The sequence below is a fragment of the Papio anubis genome, chromosome 15, assembly GCF_008728515.1.
Source record: "Papio anubis isolate 15944 chromosome 15, Panubis1.0, whole genome shotgun sequence".
NCBI lineage: Eukaryota > Metazoa > Chordata > Mammalia > Primates > Cercopithecidae > Papio > Papio anubis.
Window position 1 is genome coordinate 38,724,940 of NC_044990.1, and position 14,156 is coordinate 38,739,095.

The 14,156-nt window shown below is 35.5% G+C and overlaps 1 protein-coding gene across 2 annotated transcripts in view; it reads right to left on the reverse strand.

Moving 5' to 3' along the window:
- Positions 1 to 14,156, reverse strand: part of DIAPH3 (diaphanous related formin 3) — a 495,444-nt gene that overhangs the window by 332,172 nt on the left and 149,116 nt on the right. For both annotated transcript variants that reach the window (XM_021929669.2, XM_021929670.2), the window contains 2 exons: positions 9,195 to 9,331; positions 7,229 to 7,334 (listed from right to left, as the gene is read on the reverse strand). In XM_021929669.2, the coding sequence (XP_021785361.2) occupies positions 7,229 to 7,334; positions 9,195 to 9,331 (243 nt within the window). The remainder of the gene's footprint in view (positions 1 to 7,228; positions 7,335 to 9,194; positions 9,332 to 14,156) is intronic.

Below are 14,156 nucleotides of genomic sequence, written 5' to 3' on the forward strand. Positions count from 1 at the left end.
GAGCACCACGTACACCTTTCAAGACTACTTATCTTGTGTGAAAGACAGGCATTAACTCGCCTCTCTCTTCAAAAACACCATGACTTGAACCCTACAGGTATGATCATAAAAAATGTTCAAGTGTTTAAAGACATGTCACCAGTATATCATGCAACCCTTAGGCAACTATGGAGATCTCTCCAAACTGAAGCTATCCTTAGTTACTCTGGGGAGCTTCCTGGAGAAAAAAACTGACTTACTATGTGCACTCTGCAGGCCGTTATCCCTACAGTGGGAAGTGGTAAAAAATCTATACCTGATTTTAGCTAAAGTGATCAGTGACACCACATCAGCCCTGGGAGACAATCAGGTCAGCTTCAACTCACTGACCAGGATTGTTACGAATGAAAGAATTGTCCTAGACTTCTTTGCTGAACAAGGGGAAGTTTGCATAATCACTAACACGTCATACTGTATCTGAATTAATACCTCAGGCCAAGTGGAAAGATAAATCAAAAAATTTAAAAAGAAAGTTCATGTCCTTTGTAGGGACGTGGATGAAGCTAGAAACCATCATTCTGAGCAAACTATCGCGAGGACAGAAAACCAAACACTGCGTGTTCTCACGCTCAAGGTGTTCTCAAGGTGGGAACTGAACAATGAGAACACTTGGACACAGGGTGAGGAACATCACACACCAGGGCCTGTCATGGAGTGGTGGCAGGGGCGAGGGATAGCATTAGGAGATACACCTGATGTAAGTGACAGGTTAATGGGTGCAGCAAACCAACATGGCACATGTATACATATGTAACAAACCTGCACATTGTGCACATGTACCCTAGAACTTAAAATATAATTTAAAAATAATAAAAATAAAAAAGGAGATAGATCTGTATGTATTGATTGAAAGATATATAAAGTACAATAAACACGACGTAAAACAAACAAACAAACAAAAAAGCCACTTGATGTTCTAAGGTAGACTCTGATGATTTATTAGATTATGGGATTTGTTCAGCTGACTAGATCTGGGACCTGGAAGGCAGGACTGAGGCCAATACTCCAGACAGGCCTCTTTCTGCTACCCACAGTCCTACTGACCAGCATCCTTAATTAAGTATGCTATGAAACAAATTGAACAGATTTCATCATAGCCTGTATCACTCAGATCAATCACAGTCATTGCTGCCCATAATATAAAAGTAATATTCCCTATGCTCAAGGTTTCTTTCCTAAAATACAACCCACTGCAACTGGCAGTATTCACATTACACTATGAGTGTCATAATATGGGCTTTGGAACTGACACAAAGCCGAGTCAGCCTGCTGCTAATGCTGTGAGCAATAAAATGCTTTGTTTTTAACCTAGGAGTTCATGTCTTTTGACAGCACCAATAGAACTGTGGCAGACTAACATGTCAGTTTATAAGTGGCAGATCCTCTAAGACCCTTCATGTTCCTGACCCTCCCATCTGCAACTCCATGGGTACTGGATCAGGGAGAAACCACAGGAAAAGGAAGTTACAGCATTCTATCACTGTAGGCTTGAGGACATATACACTGAAGAAGAACCAAATATCTACCCCAAAAGCTCTAGGATTCCCATGTTTTGAATCCTTCAAAAAATATATCACAATTTAATCAGTCCTATGACCAACAGCAAGATTTCAACAAACTCTTTGAAATCTAGAAAATACTCTTGATAACCCAGGAAAGCATGACTCTGACAAAAGAAGACAGAAGACACAGAAAGGAAAAGAAAAAGAGGATAGAAATAAAAGTAACAGAAAATTAAAGGGTGGCAGAAACTAGAGATTGGTTAACCAATATTATCCCAGTCCTTTTCTACTAAGGAAAAACTGGCCAACATGAGGGACAACCACACACATGAATACTGGACTCTGTGATGAAGGGTTTGGTTCTCCTGGGGCAACTGTGGCAGAAGGCTGTCTGTCCCTGGTGTCACAAGTGCTGACCACAGCAGAGAGTTGGGAGTGGCATTTCCATCAGAGCATTGCTGTGATATGGTACGGCATTTCTTCTGTATTACTTCTAGCTATGTACTACTCACATGACTCCCTGGGCCTACCAGAAATCTTGTAAGGTAGGTACAAAATGTGTAAAGTAATTGATTGATATAGGTTATGATGAAATCTGTTCAATTTGTTTCACAGCGTATTTAATTATGTAATACCATTTTCTGCTTAAAATACCTAGAGTGATTATGTTGCTTGCAGCCATATATATATATATATATATATATATTCTGCTTGTTTGTCTTTGAGACAGAGTTTTACTCTGTCACCTAGGCTAGAGTGCAGTGGCGCAATTTTGGCTCACTGCAAGCTCCGCCTCCTGGGTTCACGCCATTCTCCTGCCTCCTGAGTAGCTGGGACTACAGGTGCCCACGACCACGCACAGCTAATTTTTTTTTTTTTTGTATTTTTAGTAGAGACAGGGTTTCACCACGTTAGCCAGGATGGTCTCGATCTCCTGACCTCATGATTTGCCCACCTCGGACTCCCAAAGTGCTGAGATGATAGGCGTGAGCCACCACACGCAGCCCCTGATAATAATATTCTGATAATAATAATGAGAATTATAATAATAATGAGAATAAAGTTATTCTAGGTACAAAGTTTATCATTTTCTTACTATATAATATCAAATGGGGGAAGTCTGCTCAATTCTATCATAATCACAAATTATCATTATTAGGATCAGACTAACAAAAAAAGTAACAATTCTCCTTATTCTCCTTTAAAAAAAGACTTTGTCATAAATATACTTTGCAGTAAAAGAACAATGAAGAATGTTTTTATTTTGCTATCTCATTTTCTCCAATTTAAGAGCAAATAATTGGTTCCTATTTTATTCACCAATAAAAAAGTTTTATTTTTAATTGGTGATTTGCTAATGTCATCTAGTTTAGCACATTTTAGTAATGCAATTTATTAAAATGGAATAAAATGGGTACAAATAGTTTTATGGGAAAATTGATAGCCAGACACCTCGAAAATATACTTTATTTGTGGAAAATTCAGAAAGACAGAGAGAAACAAGTATTTTTAGATATTACTACAATGTTTTTTGATAATTTTAAACAATATAGAAAGAGCATAATCTGCAAGATGCAGAAAACAGAATCTATGTTACTTTTTTTGTTCGTTTGTTTGGCCTAAGTTAGAACTCTAGAAAATGGTACCTTTTACTCTGAAGCCTGTTACCTGCTACCTATTTCACACATTAGGCTTAAAAACAATGAGAAACCTTTACCAAGGAGTAAAAACCTTCAACAAAATATTTGAATAGAAAAAATAAGAATGTAGAACAATTCTTTCCATTTTCTATTCCCAATTAAAAGCATGGAAATTTAACCTGAGCATATCAGAAAAATGAGAAAGAAATAAATTTTAATGATGCTAAAATAACCTTTCACTTCTTAAAAATTAAGCTTTGAGAACTACACCAAGAAATTTATTTTACTGTTTATAGGATATCAAATAATTAACACTACTACTAACTGTAACAGAAAATATAATTACAACTAAGTCAATTAGTTTCTTAAAAGCAAATATAATCAGCTACATATATAGGCAAAAAATTTTTAAAAATTGAATCATCACCTACTATGTCCCACAAAAGTTAAAAATTAGAAAGAAACTATATTATACCTGTGACTTCCATAATTGTGGAAGGAAAACATGGCTCTAAGCTCTCCTCCTCCCTGGCTGTATTCACTCAACACTAAATATGGCAAATAAGCAGCAGTTTAAAAAGAAATCAGCTCTACAAACGTTCACAGCAACATTTTTCATAACAGCCGAAGAGCAGAAACAACCCGAATGTCTGTCAACTGACAGCTGATAAAATGTGTTATACCCATATGAAGAATATGTGGCAATTTTTTTAAATGCACTACTCCAACATGAATGAACCTCAAAAATATTTTGCTATTAATAAATAAAAGAAGCCAATCACAAAGATTCACATAATGCATGATTACATTTACGTGAAATGTCTGGAATATGCGACTCTATAAAGACAGAAAGTAAATCAATAGTTGTCTCAGGCTACAGAGAATAAAGGATTGTGGAGTTATAGCTAAGGGATGAGGACTTTGTTTTGGTGTGGCAATGAAAATCTTCTAAAATTGATTATGGTAAAGATTCCACAAATCTGTTAATATACAAAAAAAAAACTGAATCACACTTTTTGTTTTTTGGTTTTTTTTGAGACAGACAGTCTCGCTCTGTTGCCTAGGCTAGAGTGCAGTGGTGCAATCTCTGCTCATTGCAAACTCCACCTCCCAGGTTCACACCATTCTCCTGCCTCAGCCTCCCAAGTAGGTGGGACTACAGGCACCTGCCACCACACGTGGCTAATTTTTTTGTATTTTTAGTAGAGATGGGGTTTCACCATGTTAGCCAAGATGGTCTCAATCTCCTGACCTCATGATCTGCCCACCTTGGGCTCCCAAAATGCTGGGATTACAGGCATGAGCCACCGCACCTGACTTGAATCACACATTTTATATGGGTAAATGTTATGATACGTTAATTTAGTCTGACTAGAGTTGTTAATAAAAGAAATTAAACCTGTATCAAAACTTTATATAAACAGAATTCTCAATATTTATTTAAGTCTTAATATTTTCTATAGAATAGTAACCTATAAAATTCCAAACTTTTAACCGATAGTTCTCTTTCTAGATATTTACTAGTTAAACATAAATTTATCATGACTATAGAAATGTTATTTTTCCACAGAAGAGCACCTTCAATAAAATTAGAACAACTACCCATAAAAGAAATTACTTTATTTACCCCCTAAATTTTTTAAATCAACATGATTTGCCTTCAAGTTCATACTCATCAATTTAATTTGTAGTTAATTAAAATAAAGGTCAGACAGATTTACCTTTATGTCTGACAGCCAAAACAAATATTCCAAATAACCAAGAATTAGACTGAAATAGTCAAAACTTTCCAATAAATGAGGAGATCATGTCGTTTACCAGGACAATAATGGCTTGTTAAAGCCATTATTCTCTCACAGTTTAAAACCTCATGTAATGTAATACTGTTGTAAACAAAAGGATGGGACCCCAGTTTTACCAACATTTTTATAAACCTTTTATTCTCAAATAATTATAGACTCATAGATAGTTGCAAAAAAATCAGATAAAGTAATTGTTCAACTTTCCTCTACAAACTTTTCTTTAGGGTTACTCTTCATTAATCTTCAGATGAATAAAAAGCCTGGGATCAGATGACAGAGAAACTTGTTAAAAGCACCAGATTACAACAGACCAACCAGACAAGGAAAGACACAAAAATAGAAAGGAAAAAGAAAAGCAATAGGAAGGAAAAGGAGAGAAGGGAAGGGGGAGCTCAGAGACAAGATGGGAGAGAAGAGATGGAAGAAAGCAAAGAGAAAAGAGAGGAGGAGGAGAAGGGAAATGAGGCTAGTAGTATATGAATTAAAAGACTCTAGTCCCTCCAGCAACTAAATGGGCAAGGTCTATGTCAGTGATGGGGAACACATCCCAGACCTCCACGCCAGTGTCATCTAACAAGCCCAGAATGCATGAAAAGGGGTTCTCTTCCAAAGGTTCCTACTGGACCCATGCCATAGAGACCCTCTACTCAGGTCTTCAATTCTGCCTATTCCAAGAGAAACAAATCACAACATAGGGTTCCTCACTAGCTATTCGCTAACACTGTCATCTGAAATGTCCATACTAAATTATTAGTTTCACAGCTCCTATCATATTCTCATTTTGTTTTTTCTTGAGTCGGAGTCTCGCTCAGCCACCCAGGCTGGAATGCAGTGGCATGATCTTGGCTCACTGCAACCACCGTCTTCGGGGTTCAAGCAATTTTCCCGTCTCAGCCTCCTGAGTAGCTGGGACAGGTACCCGCCATCATGCCCGGCTAATTTTTGTATTTTATTTAGTAGGCTGGTCTTGAACTCCTGACCTCAGGTGATCCGCCTGCCTCAGCCTCCCAAAGTGCTAGGATTACAGGCATGAGCCACCGCACCCGGCCTATTATTTTTCAAATACCATTTGTTTACTTTTAATTTTTAACTTTATTTTTTTTTATTTCAGATTTCGCTTTTCTATTCCTATCATATCAAGAAAATATAAAATGGCCAAGCTGCCCAGAACCTTAAAAAAAAAATGCACAATTTTTACTTTTATTAAGTGTGAAACAGATTTACTTCGTATCTATTAACACACTGGCTTCAAAACTTTGCTGCACATTAGGATCATCTGAGGATCATTTTAAATTTCCCAATGTCCAGGTCACACCATGCCAATTAAGTTTTAAAAGTATGGAGGTGAGAATCAGGTATTAATATTTTTTAAGACGATCACTCTTGAACAATTATACCAATAAAAGCCTCTTTTCCTTTTTTAAGAAAAGAAAGAGAAATTAAATGAATATTAGTTATTCAGCTTGAATATTAAAATGTTTAAGTCTAAATGTGTCTTTTTAGCAGTATTTTTGGAAACATCTATAACCTTGGGTTTCCTTATTATTCATGTAAGCTCAACTTTTCAGTTATTAACATTAAAACAATGAAAAGACCTAATTTACCTAATTGGCAAAACATCTCAAAAGTTAAAGTAATTTATGAGACTAACATAGAATAAACAGTTCATATGATTATATCTTATACAAGGTAATCTAATAATTCTACTACAGGAAAAGCAACCTAGGAAATGGTTACATTGTTGTGTGCCAAGATGTATCTGTAAGATAAATTATGACATAGTACAAATAGGAATTCTATATGTTAAAAATAATGCTAGGCCAGATGCAGTGGCTCATGCCTGTAATCTCAGCACTTTGGGAGGCCGAGGTGGGCAGATCATGAGGTCAGGGGAGATTGAGACCATCTTGGCTAATACAGTGAAACCCCGTCTCTACTAAAAATGCAAAAAAATTAGGCGGGCATGGTGGCGGGCACCTGTAGTCCCAGCTACTTGGGAGGCTGAGGCAGGAGAATGGTATGAACCTGGGAGGCAGAGCTTGCAGTGAGCTGAGAACGCGTCACCACTCCAGCCTGGGAGACAATGCAAGACTCCGCCTCAAAATAAATAAATAAATAATGCTACAAAAGAATATTAAAAGGCATGCAGAGCTTCATATCAACGTTTTCATATAAACCAATCACAAAACAATTAAAAGAAATATATGTCACTTAAAAATAGATTTTATATACACACAAAACTTACTTGCAGTTGAACTGAATTGTGCCGGAGGCCTTCCACAATACAAAAAAATCTGTCAATTTTTTTTTCTTCACCGGCTGAAGTTAAAGCTTCTAAAACTTCTTCAAGGCTATTAGAAAATTTGAGTCAATTAAATTGCAAGTAGCAAACACAAATGCCATAATACAATTGCTTTATCCTATTAAAGTCAATATCCTAAGCAGCCAATATATTTTACAAGCAGTTTACCGAGTACATACCATGTATCAAGCACAGTTCTAAGCATATTACATTTTAATCAGTTATCCCTGACAATAACCCTGTGAAGATGTTTATCAAGCATTTATATAATGCTTACTAACATCAGGTACCATTTAAACCACTTTACAAATATCAACTCATTTTAAAGTATATAACAACTGTTTGGGGTGGGTACTATAATTAACCCATATTATAGGTTAGGAGACTAAGGCAGAAAAAGGTTAAGCATTCTGTCCAAGGTCTCACATCTGTGAAATGGTGGAGCAAGAATCTGAAATCAGACAGTTTATGTGGTGGGCACCATATAAATGCTCTCAACCACTGCACCCTTATGCCTCAAAAGTTTAAGTAAACGAAGTTGTATGATAGTCAAAAATATATAATAATATGGTATTATAAATATTCAATTATAAAATATAATAATTATGCAAAAACTATACTTCCTCTTCTTTTAAATAGTTAACAGCATCCAGTACACTGGAGAAGCTCACAGTTCATGGACATGGACATGCAGTCGTAAATGTTATTTACAGGATATTGACACCCATTCTGAAACAAGGAAAGGGAAGGATAACAGAATAGGGAAGGGAAAAGAAAAGCAAGGAAGAGTCCAAGAGGAAAGAGGAGGAAGAAAAGGGAAAAAGAGGAGGTTAAGAGAGAATTTAAAAATGATAGGGGAAAGGGGAAAGGAAGAAAGTGGGAAGGGAAGCTCAGAAAGTATATGTCCACATAAAGTCACTCTTAGATTTGTACACCAACATTTATACAGTCTTAAGTACTGAAGTTGTAAGCCTGGCTTTGCAAGCTTGGGACTGCTGCTAGGTGTGGCTACACCTCTTCTATACATAAACACTGTAGGCACACTTTGCGGGCAGACTGGCCAAGGCCGAGTGGTGTCTTTGACTATCCAACCATCAAGCTGAACCTGCTCAATCCCTCCAACTCCAGCAGGACCTCCACAAGGCTGACTTTCAAATGAACACAGGAGGCTGCCCTTACAGGGCTCTGCCAACCCCTACATGTGTGGGATATTTCTGTTAGTTCTTTTGGCTGTTTAGTTTTTATATATTTATCTTTTTTAAAAGGCATTTTAAATAATTTTTAAATGCTTCCTTATAATTAGAACCCTAATTTTTAAAAATCTTTATCTTTATAATTATCTTTAATATGTATGTAACAGTATTTAATTATACTCCTAACAAATGTGGTTAAGTTCTTTACAGCACTAGTATGTGCTTTATGCTCAAGGACTTTGTACCCTCAACCAGTAAACTACAATTACATAAATCATTTTCTAGTCTGCCTTACATATAGATTTCCAAATCATAATATGTTTGCTTTTACAAGGGGATAGAGAAGACCTACAGTTTGAAATAATTCTATCTGGGGAAAAAAAAAATCACATAAGAAACAGAACCGTTTGTATATTTTCAAAGCCTTCATTTAGAATGTTTTTAAATTTAGGGTTTCGGTTAAAAAAAAAGTTTAAATATGATAAAGAAATCAGTTTTTCATAGAAGTATTTTAGCCCATAACTAACAAATCAATTAAGATAAATAATTATTACTCAAAAATTTCCGGCCAATAAGAATCTAACTTAGCTGCTTAAATATTTAAACATTTATTTAAATTCTAGTAAATTCTAGCCTAGAGTAGATAATGAAACATTAAATGAATCAATCTGTATTAAATTATTATATGATTAGAGAAAAAGGCTGATAACACTTACATGCTTTCCTCCCCTACAATGCATACCGCAGAGAGAAGTTTAACCACATCTGTCATCATATTGGGGTGTCTGGGATCCATGGCTTTGGCCAATAAGGAAAGACTCCTCTCCTCACTCATAATTCTTTCCAAGCCATACTGTAATATTTTGAAAATAAGATGTCAAATGTCAGAAATTAGTTAGAAAAATAATGCCCTGAAGGAAATGTAATTACTAAAAAATTATTATAGGATAATATATTTTTACACTTACCAAAGCTAAAAAATATAGACTGTGTAACACTCTAAAAAGTTCATGGCCAGGCACCATGGTTCACACCTATAATCCCAGCACTTTGGGAGTCAAAGGTGGGAGGATCACCTGAGGTCAGGAGTTCGAGACTAGCCTGAGCAACATGGAGAAACCCTGTCTCTACTAAAAATACAAAATTAGCCGGGCATGGTGGCGCATGCCTGTAATCCCAGCTACTTGGGAGGAGGCTGAGGCAGGAGAATTACTTAGACCTGGGAGGCGGAGATTGCAGTGAGCCGAGATCGTGCCATTGCACTCCAGCCTGGGCAACAAGAGCAAAACTCCGTCTCAAAAAAAAAACAAAAGTTCATAAGGGTATTCACTTTATGTCAAGAACCACAAAACTAAACCAAATAAAGATAACTCAAGGTGATTTTACAACAATACAGCTGATAATTATTAAGACAGGTTAATTAGCCAAATGGAGAAAGAGGGAAACAGTAAGAAATATGGGATTAGCCAACAGAAACATATGAAACAAATAGCCAGATACGGAACCAGACACTGAGGTCATGAAAATCTTTTTCCTGGGAAGGAAGGTTGGTAAGAGATATATTACCATAAGCAAACACACAGATCAGCACTGTCCAAGAGAAATGTAAAGTAAACCACACAAGTAATTTAGAAATTTCAAGCAAGCAAAACTATTTTCAATAAAATTAATCCAATATATCCCAAATATTATCATTTCAACATATAACCAATATAAAACATTTATTGATGACATTTCACTTTTTCTTCCTAAACAGTTGAAATCCAGTGTGTATTTTACACTGTAGCACATCTCAATTCAGACTAGCCACATTTCAAATGCTCAGAAGCCACATGTAGCTACCATATTACAAAATATAGGCCTAGATATTAGCATTTAGTTCATAAATAAGCAAAAACTGAAGTATGATTTGGGCAATTACCATGTAGAAACTGCCATAATGGGCACAGGTATTATAATCACAAAGGTATTTATTATAAGGAAAACAATGCGGTTGTAAACTCATTCTACAAATGGGACGATTGGGATTAAGATAAAGTTTATTTACTACTGCCAGGAAGTCAAATCCAATTAGAAGATAAGAAATTATGTTAATGACATATCTATGAAAGATAACTGTCAAAATACAGAGGATGAATAGAAACAATAAAACAGTACTATTTACCTAGCATGCATCTCAGAGGATCCTACTAAAGCATGAGAAATTGACTAATCAGAGTTGCTACCAAACACTAAAAAAGGACCTTATTCTCAATTACAGGCCTATGAACTAAACTCAAGATCAGCACTACATGTAAGCATCAAAGTTGAATCTATAACCAGCTTAGACCCAAGTACTTTGACTGTTATAAAATCCTATTTATAACTTTCCTATCTTGTATATGGCCATTTGTATTGGACTGAAATATTGCATTTACTTTAAACCACTATCTAAGAAACACAGGAACAATGGGGAAAGTGCAAGGAAAGGCCAAGGGCCCCACAATATGAATTTTGGAGAGATTACTCTGTCTTGTTAGTAATAGGGAAAAGTTTACAACAAGACAGCTAAACAGTCAGGAAATACTTACTTTTATGATAGCCTGGGCTATTACCTAACTGGAAAAAGAATGAAAAGGCAGGCATAGGACCAGAAACTACAATATGCCTTGATAATCATTCCAGGATATTGTCAGGTTTATAAAGTACCACTTAGATTCAATTCAGAAAGTCAGTCAATGATTACCAAGTACAGAAGAGCTGGCTCTGTCCTAATAAACCTGGGAATTGAGTAAAGCTTGCCTCTAGTATTCCCTTTTCCTTTCCCATCTACCTGGCTAACACCTGCCCTTCTAGAATCAGAATCCTGTGACTCCTCCAGCCACCCAAGGTGACTCATGCTGACTTCCTCCAAGTGATACTACCTACCTTCTCTGTCAAGCCCTCTGTCCCTAAACCATCACCTATGAAAGGTGAAATAGGAGCATACTCTGATTTCACAGTTTTAACCATCATCCTGTGACCCCAAAAGTCCATCCCAGGTAACATTCTCTGATTTTGGTAATGCAAAAATGTGTCACACTCACTTTAAGACTGGAATGAGGCCAATTACTACTACTCAGTATACCTAAATACAGAATTGCTACTTGTATAAAATTACTCTCAATTATTTAAAAAACACAGTAAAACAAAACAAAAACTGTTGACTCTGTGTGAGAAGTTGTCAACTTACCAGTGCTAGGATTAAAGTATATTTAATGAGGCCTGTTTTAGGTTAGAGAGGCATGACAAATTTTGAAAGGTCTAAGGATGTATCTTTCCTGAATGTCAAGGACACACTCCGGACAATATGATAACTGGCCTGTTTTAAACTGAGGATCAATGCCAGGTTCCACTTGCATTCCACATGAGGCCTATTATTAGCTAACAGATGGAATTTCAGGCACTGAAGATGATGTTTTAGGTAGAAGAAAGTTAATGCCCTAAATCCTCATGTAGGATGCCCAACATCTGGACCCACACAGCATGACTACTGGTGCTGAGTAGCCACCCACAGTGAGTTAATCCCAGTAGCAGAAATAATGTGGGTAAAGTTGCTGGCTTCATGAGCAAAGCACCCTCACTTTGGGTGCACTCTTCAAAGCAACACACACAAAGTTAACTGACCAAACTGAAGCCTCTGTTCTAATCACCTTTCAATTTGAATATACTAACTTTTCATCCGTATTATCTTTTATTTTCTTTCCCCTAGGCAATTAAAATTCTCTTCTATTTAAAAAATACTCTTAGTCCAATTTAATGTTATAAGAAATTCACTTTCATGTAATGTTATCAAATTTGCTCATTAATTGTATAATTAATTACTAGTACCAAATAAGGCACATTTTTTTCCTCTTAAAACTTAAATTTTCATCATTCAATGAATGCTAACAAATACTGTATAAGTGAGGTTTAACAAATTTTGTACTTACAGATGTGATCAAATAAAGATTAAGAAAACCATTAACCAATCTTGAAGGGAAAAAAAACTTTACCAAAAATTTCACATATTGCTAGGTTTAGAGTTCAGACACTATAATACTAAGTACCAATAACTTAACTTTTTATTCTTAATAACACAGATAAAAGCACCAAATAAAATGGCAATATTTTATAGGTCCACGTATATAAACTACAAGCAACAAAAATCTCTTAAGAGGATAATAGTATATTAATTAGAAAATAAATAAAGTTCAATCTTCCTCAGATTCATTCTGAAACAAAGAAAGAATATTATCTTCTATTTACCACCTTACTTTAACCATGATTTTCTTCTAAATTCAAATTATGATCCAAATGCCCCTTTGGTTTAAAAAAAGTTCCTAGATTTTTTCTACTTTCGGCCTTTCCATCACTAACAAAATTTCCAATTGCTATATTCTCACTCTAGAAAGGGCTTCCTAAACCAGTTCTATGTACTTAGTGGGAAAAGACCTTTCCCTATCAGCAATTTGATTCTTTCATTCATTTACTCTTAAAACAGATACGTAAAAAGCTATCTTATATATCTAATATCTGATTTTCAAAGAACCATGAATTCAGCATAAAAGGAGTTGTGATTCCTCCATCATATATTTTCTTTGAAAATAATATCTGATTAGAGTAGGAAAGGAAGAAAAAACATTTCATTAATTAAAAATAGAAAGCTTACCTCCAGAAAATGCTTAAAAATACATTGTTTAATAAGACAAAAATAATTATAAAATATAAATATTTGCTAATACATTTAGTAAAAGAAATACAAAATAAATCTTAATAATTTGTGTACTAGTACTTAAGCGTGTAGCCCTATAAAAGTTTATTTTTAAATGAGAATAAGGTAAAATATTATAAATTAAAATTAATCAGAAATATACAGATGGTTTTGATATAAAACAAAAATAATCATACCACCACAGGTAAAATTTCCTCCCATGCTGTCTAACAGCAACTTAAACACCTATCATTACTTCACACATCATGAGGTAGATGTGTTTAGATGCTGGAGCTTAAAGAAACAGCATAAGATAATGCTAATTTCTGCAGTTAACAGTATAAAAGCAAAAAAGAAACATTGCTAGATAAATCTAAAATCTAACTTCAGTAAAGAGCTTAAGAATTCCTCTTTTCTTCAGTTTTTTTGTTTTGTTTTGTTTTGCTTTGTTTTGTTTTGTTTTGTTTTAGAGACAGGGATTTACTCTGTTTCCCAGGCTGGAGTGCAGGGATTCAATCACAGTTCACTATAACCTCAAACTCCTGGGCTCAAGCCACCCTTTCACCTCAGCCTCCTGAGTAGCTGGGACTACAGGCACATGCCACCATGCCCAGCTATTTGTTTTATTTTTTGTAGAGACGGCGTCTCACTATGTTGCCCAGGCTGGTCTCAAACTCCTAGCCTCAAGCAATCCCTCCTGCCTCGATATCCCAAAGTGGTAAGATTATAGGTGAGAGCCACAAGCAGGTTTCTCCCTTCTAATGTAAACTCTTTATGCAAATTCCTCCATATTACATTTGTTCTCAATATTACATCATTGCTCCATTTCTGAGACCTGCTTGTATCTGTTTACATTAATTTCATTGTAGATTTTAAATTCCTAGAATATAAGAAATCTTCCCAACTTGAACCTTTGGTAATAAGTATTATTGCAGCTCACATTTAATAATCATGATCTTAAAGCTGA